General features: G+C 49.5%; 2 protein-coding genes across 16 annotated transcripts in view; one reads left to right on the forward strand and one right to left on the reverse strand.

Moving 5' to 3' along the window:
- Window positions 1-5492, forward strand: part of ANGPTL2 (angiopoietin like 2) — a 35544-nt gene extending 30052 nt beyond the window's left edge. Inside the window, exons 4-5 of the mRNA XM_004423469.3 lie at window positions 926-1196; window positions 3687-5492. Of these exons, the coding sequence (XP_004423526.1) occupies window positions 926-1196; window positions 3687-3886 (471 nt within the window). The 3' untranslated portion in view covers window positions 3887-5492. The remainder of the gene's footprint in view (window positions 1-925; window positions 1197-3686) is intronic.
- The window catches only part of RALGPS1 (Ral GEF with PH domain and SH3 binding motif 1), a 331037-nt gene that overhangs the window by 127994 nt on the left and 184013 nt on the right, over window positions 1-19030 (reverse strand). The window lies entirely within an intron of this gene.

The following is a 19030-nucleotide window of genomic DNA, read 5'->3' on the forward strand; positions in this document are numbered from 1 at the left end:
TTGCTTTCTCCTCCTTCTCCTCTGCTTCCACTTGAGAGGTCCCTGAAGACTCGCCCTGTAACTCTTTCCTCCTCCTTTCCATATTCTCTTGCTTAGAGGCAGTAGAGCACAGTGGTTAAGCCCAGGTTCTTGGTTCGGATCCTGGCTCACCCTCTGGCGCTCTGTGACCCAGGCCTCTCCGGGCCTCCGTTCACCCATTCTAGGGAGGATAATAATAGTACCTAGCTCTTAGGGTTGGCATGAGGGCTAATAAAATAATCTATGAGAAGTTCTGATAACAGTGTCAGTACACTGTAACTGCTCACTAAATACTGGCTATTATTATTATTATTAATGAATCCATCCACTTTCAAGACTTCAGTGGCAGCTACTTGCTGATGACTCCCAAAAACAACATGCAAAAACAAATAACAAAAACACTAGATTTTAGACCTAGGAGGGAGCCTGAGTGGATGTGGCATGTGTTTGTCACAGCTCACATCTGTCTGGTGCTTTAGAGTTTACATGGGACCCTCACACACAGCCCATCCCCAGAGAAGGAAACTGAAGCTCAGAGAAGGTAAGCAATTTGTCCAAGGAACTCCTGTTGCACACCTACTATGTGCTGGGCTCTCCATTTTCCAAATTACATGTGTCCCTACAGCAATCCTGTGGGGAAGGTAACAGTGTCCCCCACATTCGCACAATGTCTAGCATGCAGCAGGCACTCTCTAAATAGTCTTGAATGATGCACGACTGAGGCTCAGACAGGCAAACTGACCCATCAAGTCACAGCCAAGTGGGGGAGTAGGGATTTGAAACCAGGCCTGCCTTGTGTTCTGCTGTTTCCAGGCCCCTCTGTCCGGGGCTGAGCATCTGGCAGCTGGGCCCTGCTGGCTGAGGGCACTGCATATTCCTCACTAACGCTCTCCCATGTTTTCCCCAGCAAGGGTTTGGGAACATTGACGGTGAGTACTGGCTGGGCCTGGAGAACATTTACTGGCTGACGAACCAAGGCAACTACAAACTGCTGGTGACCATGGAGGACTGGTCAGGCCGCAAGGTCTTTGCAGAATATGCCAGCTTCCGCCTGGAGCCTGAGAGCGAGTATTATAAGCTGCGGCTGGGGCGCTACCATGGCAACGCTGGCGACTCCTTCACCTGGCACAATGGCAAGCAGTTCACCACTCTGGACAGAGACCATGATGTCTACACAGGTAGGACCAGTGGAGTCAAACCCAGGGGCAGGGAAGGGAAAACAGGCCAGCCAAAGCCAGAGCCCCTGACTGCAGGGCCTGAGAACAGGAAGATCTCAGTGCCCAGGTGCCTGACCCTGTTCCTGCCCCCTGAAAGTACACTCCTCTGCCCACTGCCCACAGATCCCCTTCACAAAGCTGGGTCAGAGTGGCATTTCCAAAAAGGGAAAGGGAAAGAGGTGTACAAATTACACATTCGAGGGCCACTCTGAGCCAAGCCAGATGCGTGCTGGGCTGTGCACATGCATCACCTCTCTGCCTGAGACACCGGGTGTCAGGGCTACACATCCCCGTGGGCTCTGGGCCATATACCCAGGGGAACAACGCTGGCCCCACCTCTACCAGCCATGTGTCCTTGGGCAAGCTGCTTAGTCTCTCTGGGACTCAATTTCCACAGCTGGAAATAAGGACAATACCTACCCGGCAGGGTGGTGAGAAGGTCAGAGAGAACATACCTGCAGTGCTTTCTCTGGGACCCAGCAAATAGGGCTCCAGGCCGTGGGCTCTCCCTGTGGTTACCGCTAGTGGCACGTACTGTGAATGCAGTGCTGTAGGGGAGCTCTTAAGAGGAAACTGGGTAGGAGAGATGAAGTGATTTGTCCAAATTCACATGCCTCAAACCCAAGTCTTTACTAACAAGTCTTTATTAAATAAAAACCAAGAAAGAAAACAGAAAATTATAAGCACAGATGCAGTCCAGCCCTGAGTCCAGACAATAAACACCCAAAGTTAATGCCTCCCAAGGCCCCACACCCAATTGCTCGAGATGGGGGCCTCGGGGCCCTAACAGGTTGGCAAAGTCAGTAAGGCATATCTCCTCCGTGAGGGGCCGACCCCATCTCCAGACCCAGGCTGTCTGTTCTCCTGGGCAGACCTGGCCCCCTTCTGCCCCAGCTCCCCATTTAGTCCTGGCCTGAAGGCCACTCCCCCACTCTGAGGACCATCTCAGGAACTTCCTGCACTTCAGGTAGCCCTGCTGCCTACACACTGAGGAGAGAGATCCTGGCTCCAGGTTCCCACGGCAGCCACACTCCAGCAGACTGTTCTCACAACACTGGGGACACATAGACACTCTACCCCTCACTGGCACTAAGCTGCCCCTGCTGCAGGGGCCCGTGAGGAGGCAGTGTGTCTTCTTAGGCGAGAGCTGCCGAGGCTTCTAGAAGAGCAGGGCAGGAAGATGACCCTCAAAGCTGGTCAGACTCTTGGGACATGGGGGTGCTACAGCATCTCTTGGGGGCCATCATGGAGAGCAGGGAGAAGACTGTTCTATGACCCCTACCATCAGGCCCATGCAGCAGCACGGTCAGTGGACAGCGAGGAAGTGACCTCCTTGTCCCTGGAGGCGTGCAGGGCAAGCTTAGGAGGCGCCTCCACCAACAGACAGGAGGCTGGCTATGGCGTGCCAAGGGCTCTCTGCTCTCCAAATCCAACACTGCCACTTGGTCCTTGTGGCCTCGAGTCACAGCCTAGAAGAGCTCCAAGAAAAACTCTGGGAAAGCCTGGGCTGCTGGGACTCTGGGGTGCCTGGGGCTGAGTCTCCCCTCAGCTTTCTGCCTCAGCCAGCCTGCTGCCTCTTCACCTCATCCCAAGGCCCCGGCCGGAGCAGGGCTGCCCGCCCCATCGGGCCCTCCAGTCCACAACATGACTGGGGTAGCCCTTCCCCTGAGTAGGGGTCCCCATCCTAGGCCTGATCAGGAAACTGGGGACCCCCATTTTAACTAAGAGCAGCCCAAGCAGACAGCAGCTCCTCTTCCTCCTCCTTCCTGAGAAGGGCGATGCCCCTGTACGCCTGCTCGCACCTTGCCCACACTTTTACTGTTGTTCCGAACTCCGTGTCCTTGGCACCAAAATTCGGCATGATGTGATACTGCCAAAAGTTTTATGAAAATATCTTTCTTGTGTGAAATAATATTAAAAAAAAACATATTTGGCTGGAATACAGGCTGGGGAGGAATAGAGGAGCATTTCATCTTAAACGCTTCCTTTGTCATTCGACAAAGACTCTTGATCCAACAGTTTCAACTCATAAAAATTCCTAAGAAAAACCCTTTTGCCCTCTCCCCCGCCCACTTCAGATCAGTTCTATTTCCTATTCAAACCTACAAGGTACAGTCCTCCCCAAGCGCTTCCTCTGTACTAATGCCTTGGCCAAGCGCTCCAACATGTGCCCTCATTCAATTCCCACGGCAGGCCTGGGCGGGAGGCAGTGCCTTTATCCTCATTTTACAATGAGAATTCAGTGGCTCAGCAAGGTTAAGTCGCTTGCCCAAGATCACACAGCTCGTTAGTCAGGCAAGTCTGGACAGGTCTGAAGCCCGGTCCACCTCTCCAACATTCTTGTTCCAAACGCCCCCCTAGAGAGGGTCCTGCTGAAGTCCCCGAGCAAACAGAAGACATGGGTAAAACTGTCTCCTCCCTGAGACCTTCGCACTCCCTTCTCTCCTGCAGGAAACTGTGCGCACTACCAGAAGGGAGGCTGGTGGTACAATGCCTGCGCCCACTCCAACCTCAACGGGGTCTGGTACCGCGGGGGCCATTACCGGAGCCGCTACCAGGACGGAGTCTACTGGGCTGAGTTCCGAGGAGGCTCCTACTCGCTCAAGAAAGTGGTGATGATGATCCGGCCCAACCCCAACACCTTCCACTAAGCCAGCTCCCCTCCTGACCTCTCATGGCCATCGCCAGGAGCCTGCCCTGGCCATGCTGGCCCCAGCACAAAGAGCAACTCCTCACCAGCTCACCTTGGGGCCGGGAGGACTGGTACGCTGGATTCTGTCTTCCCAAGTCACTGCGGCAAATGACAGAACTGAATCGATACAGTATTCTCTGTCCCTACTACTTCTCTTCACACCAGACAGCCCCTCATGTTTCCAGACAGGACAGGACTGCAGACAAGTCTTTCTTTAAATAAATTAAGCCCTTACAATAAAATACAACTGCAAAATACCTTCATAATATACATGTATATGAGCCGACCTTGTGCACTTATGTGTATACCACATATGCATTTAGATATATACCACATGTAATATGTCTAGATACATATATAGGGTTGCCTTATATACCTAAATACACATAGATTCAACCCTCAGATGTTGAAGCTGTTAATGACAGCTTTGCTCTTAGCAGAAAAGCATTTCATTCATGTTGTGTTCCTTGAGTCTAAGAGCAGATTCCAGACTGTGTAGCTCCAATTCAAAGAATCTTTACTGTCCACGTGCCTGGATTCTTCCAGGAATGTCTACAATGCTATTCTCCCACGTAAGGGTTCCCTTCCTCACTTAAGAACCACTTTGGGCACCTAATTAAATGTCAAAATCCCCTTCCCTCTCCATTTCTACACTTTTCCCCATTCTCAGGACTTTTTCACCATCCATCCATCCATCCACTTGTCCACTCATTCAACACAACTGAGTCAATGCCTTCTGTGTATCAGTCCTGGGCTCTCCTTGTGGTTCCAGGCAACTCTTCTGCTCTTCTCTGCTCCTTGCCTGCCTACTTCTTACCTTTTCTGTTGCACCTTCCTTTCTTTCCAGGCAAGATGCCTCCGCCTCTGAGTAGCAGACAGTCTGGACTCTAGGTTTCTGGTCAGGAAAGGGAAGGCCACGCCCAAAAGCTAACTGCCGGCCACGTAGATAACGTATTCTCAGTTTTGCATTTTACATTCACACTTCAGCCTACGTGTCATTTTAACTTTCACAGAAATAATAACCTACCTTGCCCAGGAGATATTCAATTGAAAAGAGCTCATCATCCAATCGTTGGGACCCCCAAATGGCCACAGACCAAAGGTCCCATGCTCTCAGGCCGACTAGAGTCCACATCTCATCCCCAAACTACACTTCCCTGGAGAACAGGAGCCACAAAAATGAGAGCTGGCCACTTCTTGTGAGTTACTGAATAACCAGGGGCCACCAGACCCCTTGGTTAGTGCGTTGAAGCATGGTGGCTTTCTGAGTCCTGTTGGCCACAAAGTGTCAGACTCAGTACTACCGGGACTATTGCCAAGCAGGGACAAGAAATGAGTCGAGAAGGTGAGACCCTCCCCAGTGGGCACGTGGGTCGGGGTGTGCGAGATGTTGGAACACTTGGTACTGTCCATGTCTGGGTGTGTGCCTATTACCTCAGCATTCTCACAAAATGTACCATGTAGCATGTTTTGTGTATATAAAAGGGAGGGTTTGTTTTTTTTTTAATATATTCCCAGATTATCTTTGTAATGACACACATCTGCAATAAAAGCCATCAGTGCTATTTCGATGTATCTAGACTGTCTGTTATTGTTTTAGAATGCCTTCCTGGGACCTCTTATATCAGAGCCTCTTTAAGTAAAACCAGGAAGAGATTCAGCACCAGGGACATACATTAAAATCACTTAAATCTCACTCTCCCTATCTTTGGTTTCCACCTATGCCCTCAGGAGTCCCACGGCAGTACCTCAGGCCAAGAGGGCTCTCTGGAGCTCCACCTCCTTACATCTAGCCCTGTCCTGGATGTCTCCACGGGATGTCCTGGAAGCACCTCCTAGGCAGAGCAGTCAGCATCTGAAACACCTTCCCCCCAGGTCTGGTCCCACTTCACCAAATGGCACCTTTACTCAACTGCTCAGGTCAAACACAAGGACTTCTCCCTCCCCCTTGCCAAAGTCAACCCATCTCCCCATACAAGCCCTCTTCTCTGCCTTAGTGTAGGCACGCGTCTCCCCGCCCCTCAACTACTACAACAGGCTCCCACCAGATCAGGAGCCCTGTGCGTCCATCTCCCTCATTCCAATCCGACTTCCACACTAGCCACCAGAACCACCTTCCCATAAAATAAATCCGTAGGTTGGGAGGCATCTCTAGGCATGATGGGAAACCCCAAAAACATAAAGGAAAAGACTAAGGGATATGACTGAAGAAAACCCCAAATTTTCTGCCCTCCAAAAAACAAAACAAAATAAAATATGACCAACATTGAGAGGCAAATATTAAACAAGAAAAATACAGGGTAAATATTCATTGCTATACCAAGAACTCTTCCAAATTAAGAAGAAAGATACAAACACTGTGATAGAAAACTTGGTGAAGTACACAATCACATCAGAAGAGTCACAAACGGCCAGTGAACAAGATGACAACCTCAGTAACAACCAGAAAGTGCATTAAATCAAGCATAAACCACCACGTGGCACCTGTCAGATTGGCAAAGATGAAAAAATGTCAGTCTCCACATTGACAAGGGAATGGAGAAATGTGTACTCTGTGCACTATGCATGGAAGTAGAAACGGATTCAATATTTGTGAAGAGCTATTTGGCAATGTACATACCAGAATTGAAAATGCACTTATACCCTTGGACCCAGCAACGCTTCTTCTTAATGACCAAACAATACTGCATATGAGAGCTTTTTCTAGCAAAGGTGTAGTTGGGGAGAGAATGTTGATTGAAGCCTACTATGTGCTTGGAATTGGACTTATGTTTTCTGATGTAACCCTCGCAGAGCCCTGTGAAGGAGAGACTCTTCTTACTTCACAGAAGAGGAGAAGATGAGGCTCAGAGTCAGACTGCTGGTAAAAATGCCCCAGCAGCAGTTAATCCAGAAGGTGCTAAAGTAAGAGTTCTCAACTCCCTTCTCCCAAACTCCAGTCAGTTGTTGGGGTCATAGTTGTTGGGGTCACAGTGGAATTTGCATGCTATTAGGTGAGAATATCTCAACCTTGGCCCAAACCAAACCACCCCCTCCCGCCCCACATACCTGGAGTGGAGTGTGTGGGATGTAAGGATGGACGGAAAAGGAAAACAGGGTCCACCCTTACGGGTCACTGCTGTTGGGTCAAAACCCCAAAGCAGAGAGCTCTGGAAAGCCACGCTGGACAACGTGGAGCAGGCGTTTTCTCTAAACTAGCTGGGATCTAAACAAAAGCAGGCTGTGACACCAGCTGTTTCTCCCAACCCCCACCCTAATACCCAAGCCTGAGTCTTAGTCAAACCACGCCCTGGCTATATAGAAGGAGAGGAAGGAATAAGCCCATCAGAGATGTGGAATGAGCTCTCCTTGGGGTAAAATGGGAGGGGGGGGGTCAGTTTACCAAACCAACAGCATCAAAGAAGAGAACAGGGGATGGGAGAGCTGTGCTCAAGTGCACTGCGCCTTAGTGCCTGGTATGTTGCTCCCCCCCGCCAGCAAACACAGCCAGTCAACACCTTGGGGTCTGACCAACTCAGATGAACACTCCTCCTCCTCTCCCATCCCAGCCAGTGACCTTTTGAGGCCTACAGTCACAGGAGTCCTTCTGTTACTAAGGTCTCCACGATGAGTGCATCTGCAGACCCAGAGGAAGTCAGTGAAACCCGGACTTTCTCCTACCCCAGCGAAACCTCCACGTCCCAGTTTGGGCCAATACCTTAGTCACTGGAGGGCACGCACCTGCTGGGCTCATGTGGGGAAGATGGCAGGAAGACAGTGATGTTCTCCGAGCGAATGACACTGAACAGGACCCCCTCCCCCAAATCTTGCCAATTTGAGCAAGATTGAGAGAACTTCAAATAACTGAAAACAATGGTATGGGAGCCTACAATGCTCATAATCCACAGATGCTCTTTGGGAGCTCAGGGGGTGCTTCTTGATCTCCCAGACCACCTCATCTTTTATATACAGTCCTGTAAAGAGTCTTGGTTATAGTAAGAGAAAGCCAGACAACTGGATTAAGCAAAAAAGGAGACATTTTAAGTGTAACAAAATGTTAAACAGGCATTCTTTCTGCCTTGGTTTTATCTGAATGAGACTCCAAAGGCTAAAGGACAAAATAATAACTGCCAGGCATCCCACATTCTAGAACAAGGTGCAAGACCATCCCTGCAAGGGGGGTGGCCCTAATTGGTTCCACAGCATTAGCTGATTGCCCATCTGCAGCCTGTGTAAGAAGTGCAGAAAAAACATCCTGGGTAGGGGGGGAATGAGGTATCCCTGGGATACATTCCCCCCACCACCACCACAGGGAGGTTGGGTGTCCCCCCGACCCTAAATCAAGTGAGAGGGACTACAAGGGACTGTTTCAAGAGTCTGGCGTGGGCCAGCACAGGCTACGCTGTCTGACTCATGCCTCCATCTACGGGCTTGAGGCAGAGAGTAGTGGGAAATGGGACTGCACTGGAAGCAAATGGCAAGCCCCTCGATGGGGGTGGGGGAAGCAAGGACACGGGTTTCCTAGGAACCAGAGGGCAGCCTGGATAGTGGGGCGGGCGGTGGTGCAGGAGGCCCAGGAGCCAAGGAAGGAGTTGTAAGTGGTCAGCTGGAGAAGCATTACCCCATCAGGGCAGCTGAGTCAGAGGGGCCCAGAAGGGAAATTCTGAAGCAGCAGCAGCAGAGAGGGAGACAAGACAGCATGCGGGCGCTTTGGGCATCCGGCACATCCACAGGGCACAAGCTCGGGTTTACGACCAAACCTTACCCCTCACTTCTCCCTCTCCCCTGTTCCAACCCCAAGGGCCACAGACCTCAGCGGGCAAGTCGGGGAGGCAGTAGGACTCCAGGAGCTAGTGAAGAAGCTGACCGTGAGCCCTCCCCCACCCAGGCCTCCAAGTCTGGCCGGGCTCTAGGAGTCCAGACTTCTGATTACAGCCCTGGACCGTCTGCAATGGCAGGATTGATAGAACGGACTGGGCTTTTTCATGCCTAACAGCAGAAAGACTAAGGGGCCTACTCAGTTTTCAGCGTCGACTAGGAAAAGAACTAGTCCACAGAGTAGGCTGGAAAGGACACCAGGGAAAAAATAAAGTTGGTTTCCTCTTACACCTGACTGAGTCCAGCTTATTTAATAAGCTGGTTACATAAGGACACGAGGTATCTCCCGGAGTCCATGAGCAGGGACACAGCTGGGCCTCACGAGGGCCGGGAACCAGAAACTGCCTGGAACGCCTTCAAGAGGCAAGGCAGCAGCTTCCTTAGCTTCTCTCCCTTTCCTTTCCTTTTCCTGTTCCCTTGCTTGTAGGGTCTACTTCTCTGTTCCTCTTTGTGCATCCATCTGCTTTTCCCAGCACAGAATTCCTGAGCTCACATGTCCTCCTGGCCTGAGTGCTGGCAAAGACTTCAAGCACCTCTCCATTCCAATGCTAACCCCTGGCCAGAGGACCCGACTGGCCTGCTCGGGTTGGGTGTCCCCCTCAAGCCTATCAACTCTGGCCTCAAAGCAGAGCTAGGTGGAATGAACACTGCTGCTGGAGTTCAGTGCTGCAGGGGAAGTGGGGGGAGTTCCCAGGGTCCCAGAGAAGAAGGGGTCACAGGCTGGGTCTATATCCAGAAAGGGGTCTAGACTATACTCCAGCTGTTGTTGGTTCCCGTCCTCTGTGTGGACCGTACTTTGCCAGCTAGGTGGATTCCGTCCTATTACTCACTAGATTGTGTCCTATTCCCCAGCCCCTCCCCTGATGACCCCTGCCCTACCCCAGAAAGCACACCCAACCCCTCCGGGCCCAGCTGCATCACTAAACAGGATACCTGGCTGTGCCCAGATGGGGCTCTCCTGCCCTTCCTGCATACAGTGAGTTTCTCAATAGTCTCTGTGGATACAGGAGGCAACAAGGTCCCACTGCAGGGGTCTTCCTGGCAGTATTTTGCTCTGGATAACACCTATACTATTTGCCTTCTATAGAGTGCTTCTATAATTACCCTCCCTTTGACACAACAGAAATTGAAGCTTAGAGATATGACTTGCCCAAGAACATGCAGCCTGGGACACTCAGGATTTGAGCCTCTGTAGCTTTAGCTCATTGGCCCCCCCCAAGGATGAAATGAGACAACTAAGGCTCCTCTCTCACCCCATCACCACTCCTTGGTATGTCTGAGGAGCATGGCGTCATGGTGCCTCCTGCCCACAGGAGTGGGTATGTGGGATAGCAGGCCAGCCTGCCTATGCAGAAGCAGCTGGCCGGACAGGAGGTCCCCAGATGTCAAGAAGCCAGTCCAGGGCTGTTTGCCCAATTTGTCTCAGAGCAGTGGGCCCAGAATCATAGGGCACTGTGACGGAGAACATTTCACAGCTTCTTGGGGCTTCCAGCCCTTTGTCAGGGCGGAAGCTTCTGGGCCCTGCCTTTCTCCTTCCTCTTGCAGGACAAGAATGCAGCCTGTCCTATGACCTACAGACTCAGCCCCACCCTTTGGCACTCATAACATCCCACTTGTGGCTGGTCTGGCTGTCACCTCGTGCACCAGCTCTACTTGTTCCAAGCCCTGGTTCACACTGTCTGTAACTGGGTCCCTGTTGTGGTGGCTCCTCTCCCATCTCCATGCCTTCAGGCCTGGGGCCTGCCTACCTAGTCTCTCTCAGATCCCAGCGTCAGGCCTGAACCAGCCCCAGTCTAGGGTTCTGCCACGTGTGGACACAACACCTTGGTACCACCCATCACCAAGCCATTCAAGTATTCCCATCTCTCCTGACCTGGGGCATCCTGGGCCAGCTCAGCCCACACATGGGAACCCAGACACAGATAATCTCTCCCATCTGTGCAGCCTTCCCAAAGCGCTTCCACATGTGGCACCTCCCAGACAGGCAGGCCATCTGGCTGTCCCATCCTCTGCTCTTCAATAGTTACAATAAAGCTGGCTCCATGGGCCGGTCAAGGGGTGCTTCCTCCTCCCCTGCTTCAGCACATGTACCCTCCTGAAGCTGAGGGACATCTCATGAAAGAAAAGAGCTCCTTGGGCAAGGGCAGACAGGCCACATTTGCTCTGACCCTTCGCAGAGCTGGGAGTGGCCCAGAGCCTGCAAAGGTAGCTAATGTTCAAGGAATGGAATTAGAATTCCCTTCTGGAGCTATGTGATGACAAAGGCCAACGCCCTCGTCATCTCAAAGAGGGTAAGAATCAGAAGAAGCACACAGCCTCCTTGGAGCCTGGAATGCAGACCAAGCCCCAAGCAAGTGTGCCCAGGCACGGATTCCTGTCAGCCTCCTCCACAGGAACTCAACAGCCAGGCAGCCTTTCCTCAGTGATCAGGGCAGCACAGGGCTGTGCTGGGGGCACAGGCAGAGGGAGTAAGGACAGATATCCAGGATGCAGAGGCAGGAGCAGAGGGCAGCTGAGCAGTTGAGTGGGAGGCCTGAAGGCCTGGCTGCCTAACCCAGGACCCAAGAGAGCCCAGAGAGTGTGTTTCTCTACCAAGAGCACAAAGAATTGGTGGGTAGAGAAATGTGTATTAAAACAAGATTTCATCTTTATCATAAATAAAAATGGTTGGCAACATCCAGTGCTGATGAGAGTGCGGAAAACAGGCATGCTCACTCTGTTGGTGGACGTGTAACTGTAACCTTCTCAGAGGGCATTCCAGCAGCAGCTATCAAAAACAAAGTCCCACACTTTCAGAAACATCTGACAGGGGAGCGAAGATAACATGTATGAAGATGTTCTCCTCTACACTATCTGTCAAAGGGGGAAAGTAGAAGCAACCTAAATGTGTATCAGCTGGGGCATGGCTAAACAAAGCAGCATGCATCTCAGCGCTATCCAACAGCTCAGCCACACTGGGCGCCACGGAGCCACTGGAAAGAACATAGGAGTTCTATATTTGCTGCCACTGAACAATATTTACGACATGTTAAGTGGAACAAAAAGTAAGGTGCAAGACAATATGTATAAAATGTCCCCATTTTGGTTAAAAAGCACAATATTATTCACATCCCCCCCACGGGCACGTATATTCGTCTATGTAGATTAAAATGCCTGGAAGGATACAGACCAACTGTTAACTGTGCGTGCCTCTGGGGAGTAGGAGAGGAAGAAGAGGATTTTCGCTTTTCACTTTATAGACTTCTTTTTAGTGTGAATGAGTTTTACAACAAACAATGTGTTACTTTTGTAATTTAAAAGGTTTTTAAAAGAATGAGTGGGTGCTGAATGCCACTCTTGAGCACAGCCTTTCTGGGTGGCCACATAAAATGGAGATCTTCCTGTGTCCCCTGAGCAGGCATGCCTGGACCTTGGAAGGTCTGGACACATTACACTCGAGAGCATAGAGTAATAAACATACACTTCATTGGGAAAATAAAGGCAGGCTTGCTGAGGGTAAATTTCCAGGCCCTTCTCAGGCACCTTTCTTCCTTACAGCGCTTCAAGAATTCACCACCTCTCAAAGTGGCAACCACCCCCTCCGTCCAGTAGGATTTCCTCCCTTCAAAATTAGCTTCTGAGAGGGAAGCTCCCAGCACTTCCTGCTGCCTTGGAAATCAATCTTACAGTTTTCTGTGTGTTGCGTTTTACAGTTGATTTTGTCCCAATACAGATGGGGCAACAAAGTAATAAATGTGCGGTAGTGATAAAGGTTGTGCAAGTTGATAAAAGTTGTACTAGTTATCCATTGTTGTGTGACACATTACCCCAAAACTTAGCAGCTTACAACCAGAAACATTTACTAGCTTGCAGTTTCTGTGGGTCAGGCATTTGGGTGTGTCTTAGCTGCGTGTCTCTGGCTCAAGGTGTCTCACAAGACTGCAGTCAAGCTGTTGACTGGGGTTGTGGTCCACTTAGGCAGAATCTGCTTCCAAACTCACTTATGTGGTTACTGGCAGGCCTCAATCCCTTGCCACATGGGCCTCCCCACAGCACTGCCAAACACATGGCAGCTGGATTCTCCCAGAATGTGTGATCCAAGAGAGAGGAAGAGCGAGCGAGCACCCAACATAGAAGGCACCATCTTATTATACTCTAATCTCAGAAGTGATGTCCCACTATTTCTGTCATATTCTATTTGTTAGAAGCAAGTCAATATGTTCTGCCCATGCTCAAGGGGAAGGGATTACACAAGGACATAAATACCAGGGGGCAGGGACCATTGGGGGCCATCTTACAAGCTATCTACCACACAAAATCTTTCAGATTCCCAGGACCACTGTCCTAACTCTTCCTCTCCAAAACAGTGCAAGGAGATGTCCCAACGGCCCCAGGTTAGTCCTGAGGATGGAGAAACTCACTAGTCCTTCCTCCACCCCTAACTCTTTTCTTCTTTAGGGCTAGCTGACCCTGGGGAGCCCTCAGTCTCCCATCTCAAGCCTCTGTCCCATACAATAAAGTACATTCCTCTCCTTGGCCCACACTCCTGGTGTCCCCAGAGGGTAAAGGGAACACAGAGCATATTCTGAGGCTAGCGGTTGGGCACTGGGGTCAGACCTGGGTTTGAGCACTGGTCTCACCACTAGTAAGTGGCACTAGTAAGTGGTGAGACCTTTAACATGAGTCTTGTTATGAGCTGTGAAATAAGTTAAAAATAGTGCCTCCCTCAGAGGAAGGAGTGGTGGGAGTATGCAATGAGATAGTGCATGTCAACTGCTCAGTGCAGTGCCTATCACATGGTAAAAGAATAAACAAGAATTATCATTGTTATTATTGTTAGCTTCTAATTAAAAATCCAAAGACCAAGGTCAAAGAGGAGCAGCCATCTCGAAGAGTATAGAGATTCCTGCTGTGAAAACACTTTCTCTTGTACAAAATGGGCTTACACTCTTATCTCCTTTTGGGGGGGTCAGATAAAACTTCTTGACCCAGAGAAAAGCTGACTACAAGTCCTCCCTGTGCCTAAGAAGGGACAAATGTCACAAGGTGCTTAGCTCTGGACAGCAAAGCATGCAGGAAACAAACCTCTCCCAACATGTTTTCCTCCCACACTGTTTCTCTCCATGGAGACAGAGACATTTAGCGGAGGACACATAAGTTAAGGCTGGGTGGAACCCCAGCCAGAGCATGAGATCTTGAGTTAAACTTGGTATGCACCTGGCATATGACGTTGGGTAAGTCATAAGTCATTGTAGGTTTTTTCATTCACAAATTGGGGGCTTTAATAACACCCGCTGGCTTTTTGTAAAAATTGAGCAAGACTGTGAAGTTCCCAGGAAATGTGAATTTTAAGGTAACAAATCCTGAGATTGCAAAAGTAAAGGCAAAATTCTTTTCTGGAAGGGAGAGACTTAGAGACAATCTGCAGCTGACCACTCTACAAAATATGTAATGGAAAAGGTTCCCCTCATTTGGGATGGGGTTGTACCTTTGTGATTATTCTTCTGATTGAGAAGCATGTTTGGTGGGTCAGAGGGCAGCTTTTCCCTGCTGGCATGGCCCCCGAGAGGATGGATGCCTGGATTTGGGGAAGGGGAAACTTGATCAAATGCTCTTCTGGGCTAGGGGAGGGAGGGCAACCGGTCGGCCCCTGTAGCGTGTGGCCATTGGGCAAAGAGGAGAAAGGACATGACCCCTGGGCTCCGGGAGCAGGCATTCCAGAAGCAGGCTTAAGCTTCTCTTGTGTGTTTTCTTGTGTCCCTTATCCATCCCTACACTGTGCTTCCCCAGCTTAGGAAGGAGGAGTCTGGCTCCACATAGGTCCAGCTGGAGAGACTGCTTAGGAAAGGCAGGAGATGATTAGAGGGAGGGATCAGAGGTTTGGGGCCAGGCAGCCGGCGGATGCACCATGCAACAACCAGGATGGGTCTGTGGAACAAATGAGTATTCTTTGGGGATCCTTGGAAACACGTGGGGTGGGGAACTGGAAAAAAAAAAAAAAAAGGCTGGATTTCCTGCAAGTGGAATGGAATTTTTTCAGTTGGGCATTAAAGGAAAGGATTACCCTTCATGCTCGTGAACTTGGGGTCACCTGGATAACACTGTCGTAACCATGGCTTGGGAGCAAATAGACTTGGTCCTGGGGTAGTGGTGGCCCCACCAAAGGGGCAACAGCCACTCTGACCCATGTTCTGGGAAGCAGAAGCGCTGCTGGCATCCGTCAGCTCAATCCCTCCCAAATTCTGGAGGCAGATCAAGAGAGCACCTGTGCCTGCCCTTTCACCTCTGCTTTAAGAGGGCCCACAGCTCAAATGCATTCATTGATTCTCGAAGCTAAAGTACAGGGAAATGCCGTGTGTCTCCATCAGGTATAATGGACACGCTCACTGACAACTGTTTTATATCTTTCCAAGTCTTTGCTCTAAAATGAACTGTTTTTAAAGGCTTTCCCTCCCCCTGTAGCAATTTCTGAAATACAGTGATGCACCACAGGCTTCTGCATGGTCCCCTACCTAGTTTTCCCTCCTCCAGCCTGACCTCCTGGAAGACACTCACATCCTGCAGGCAAGGCGATGCATGTTAATACAAATCCAGTCCGCACATGCCCTTGCTTAAAACCCTCCAGGGTTCCCTGCTGCTCTTCGGGGGCTGGAGCCTAAGCTCCCTGCTCCCAGTGTCTGGGCCCCGGGCGATCTCACCCTCCCTTCCACTCCAGCTGCTTCTCATGACACTCTCCCTCTCATTCTCTACTCTCCAGCCAGTTTTTTCAACAAACATGTTTTTCCTTACTTCAGGGCTCTTACATAAGCTGCTGTCTTTGTCTGACTTGCTCACCTCCCACCTCTTCACCCAGCTTACTCATCCTTTAGGGTTTCCCTCCGGAAAACCCTCCCTGGTCCCCCAGACTGGGCTGAGTCCCCCTTTATTTGCTTCTTTGCCTTTCCCTTTTACTCCCTGAGTAAAAGTGCTCAGCTCACTTTTACTTTCTTATTCACTGCTGGTCATCAGATCTGGGCTGTGAGCTCCAACAGAGCAGTAATGGTGTCTGACTGGTCCATCACCCAACAAAAGTACCTACCTGGCATCTGATGACCAGCAGTGAGAACACACCCATCTGTACAGGGCCTAGTGCATGCCACCCCCAGGGTCAGAGTATGAGGCCCTCACCCACCTTGCTGTTCTGGGGGCTTGGGGGCGTCACTGTAAACACTTCTTTTTGACCAACGACCACTTCTTTTTGAAAGTCCTTTCAGATATCCAACAGTTTAGGTCTGTTTATTTATTTATTTATTTATTTATTTTATTTATTTTTTTTTTGGTGAGGAAGATCAGCCCTGAGCTAACATCCATGCTAATCCTCCTCTTTTTTTTGCTGAGGAAGACCAGCTCTACACTAACATCTATTGCCAATCCTCCTCCTTTTGTTCCCCCAAAGCCCCAGTAGATAGTTGTATGTCATAGTTGCACTTCCTTCTAGTTGCTGTATGTGGGACGCGGCCTCAGTGTGGCCGGAGATGTGGTGCATCGGTGTGTGCCCGGGATCCGAACCCGGGCCGCCAGTAGCAGAGTGCGCGCACTTAACCGCTAAGCCACGGGGCCAGCCCAGCCCAGGTCTGTTTATTTTACACTCAGAAACAACTTGCCTTTATTTTAAACTTCAGAGTCCATATTTGAAAATGAAGCCTTACTTTTTAAAAATGGGAGGGTTTCCTTTTTTGAAGAAATAGCTTAGGTTCTAAAATTTTATTTCATACATTAGAAGTCTGGGTAAATTTACAAAGAATGTCTAAACGTCCTCTTACTATTCAGAACTATCAGAATGCCTAATTTTTGTCTTGAGAGATCACGATTTTCCACACTCCCTATAATTACTTCTAGAATCAGCTCTAAACCTTTTAAATTCCACTACATTCCTAATTTTATTTAGCTGTTTCCTGGAGCGAATTATAGGTAGTGAAAACAAACACTCTCTAAGTCAATAAAGCTATTTAGAAACAAACGGTACAGCCATTCTTCACAGCTCTTCGCCTGCTTTATCATTTCAATCTGAACTGAGAATTCACAAGGAGCCGCTATCAGATAAAATTAAGCTGCAAATAATTGACCTGACTATTTCCCACTGCTATTTTTACACGTTGAAGTAAATAGGAAGAAACTTTTTGAGACAAAGAGAGTCTTATTTTTAAAACGTAGTAAGTTTTTCCCTCTGTTTTTTAAATTATGTTTCATGAGAAACTCAGTGCACCAAACTGTAGCCAACTGGCTCTAAAATTTGCATTGAAAGGAGTTGGAATATACTCCCACATGATTAGTAACAACTGCTAGTACTACAGGAGGGTATTTTTACATGGAGTAAGAGACATACACGGGAATAGAAACCAGTTAGCACAGAACCTTCCACAGAGGTTTAAAGAAATCATTACAAAAATAAAACTCTACTTGCTCTTAGAGACAAATAACTACTACAGCAACATTCAAGGTCTCCAGCAGTGGAACTAACAAAGCAGCTGGAAATATCAGGGGCTGACCTGAAGTCCCTCCCAGAGAATAACTCCCTCCCCCAGGGAAACACCTACAGTGAGGACTTTGCCAGCGGAAAAAGAAATGGTTTCAGACAATTTTTTTTATATTGTACTTTCCAGGAATTATGTAACTACTCCTCTTTCAATAAACAAATCATCCCTGGGACAGGTTGGGTTTTCGAGAGGAATCGGGTACTGAAACCACAACCTGGCTTTGGGCAGGGTCTGTCCGCGCAATCAGATGTGCAGGGAAAGCCCCTCGCTGTCCTCGGGACGGACGGCCCCATTGAGCCTCAGAATGGGATCTTGCTTCGCTCTTCTTAATGAAACTATGATGCCCACCGTAGTAAACCCTCACACATTGTCCTGGGAACAGAAAGCACATTGGAGTCACCTCCTTTTCCTTCAGCCTGACTTATTTACGTCAGGAGTGGTTGTGATGCAAGTAGGAGAAATGCAGTCCAACTGGTTTAAGGGGAGAGGGAAGTCCTCATGAGGCTGAAGGGACAGGAGCATGGCAGTAAAGCTGGTCTTACTTAGAGGCAGAAGCAGGAGGGCCCTGCAGGAGAACAGAGGTCCACATAGACCTCTGAGCAGGCACCCGCCAGGAAGAGCCCCTAAGACGAGGTGATCAAGAACATGGAGGGCTGCATCTGTCCAGAAACTCAGCGGCAAGGGGCCCCAGAGCCGGGGCAGGTTACGTGTCCACTGCAAGTGTGGACTTGTCCTGCGGCCTAATGAAAGCTATCATGATGATACACAAGGGGCCTCTGGCCAGTGGCCTGAGGAGGAGACTCATCCGAAGGTGAGTGATCTGGGTGCATATGCTTAGTCTGATGACAAGGTACATAGGTCAGAAAGGGGAGATGGTACTGGTCCAGTTTGCCCTTGGCTGAGACCCCTGACCAATGCCCTCGGAAGCCCAAGACAGCACTGCTTTGTGGTCTAAGGACAGAGAGTGTTACAAGAAAGAGTTGAGATAATTCATCCTACTTCATCCAGTGCCCAATGGAGACCACTCACAAGTCATAAGTGGCAGAGGACATATAGGTGGCAACTGCAAGGGAGGAGCCGGAAAATAACGACCTGGACAGTGGAGGTGGGGAGTCGGGAGAGGGCAGCGTCAAGAGCTTAGGGCTTATAGCCAGACCATCTCGGCCAAGTCCTGGCTCTGCCACTTTCCAGGTATGTGACCCTAGGCAACCTCTCAGTGCCTGCTTATTCAATGGGCTATTGAGCATTCATTGAGATAATGTATTAAAATGTCTAGCAAAGTGCCAGGCACACAGAAAGCAGACAATAAACAACAGCTCTCATGATCATGATCATTTTATGAGAGACAAGAGACCATCATTAACGATCCTGGAGCACCTCTGCTACCTGAACCAGTGGATTGCACTGAGCTACTCGCACCCTAATACCAGCGATCTCATCTTTCAATTGATTAGCCTTGGGCAAAGTGGGAATGGGCTTGGGAGCTGTGCACACTAACATGCCCCCACCTGTAGATCTAAGATGGGGATTTGCCGGTCATCAAGTAGAAAGACACTGCAGTTTACAGGAAGCCATAAGAAGAGAAAAAGGAAAAGAAAACATGAAATAAGAAAGCATAGAATGATATTCAATTCAATAACATGGCTTAAGACTAAACAAATGTGAAAGACTTTTACCCCTCTATTAAAAGGTCCAACTAAATGCTGTTTTCAAGGATCACGCCTAAAACAAAGCAATTTAAAATATTAAAA

This window comes from Ceratotherium simum, chromosome 29 (assembly GCF_057802395.1).
Source record: "Ceratotherium simum simum isolate JZ-2026a chromosome 29, ASM5780239v1, whole genome shotgun sequence".
Taxonomy (NCBI): Eukaryota; Metazoa; Chordata; class Mammalia; order Perissodactyla; family Rhinocerotidae; genus Ceratotherium; species Ceratotherium simum.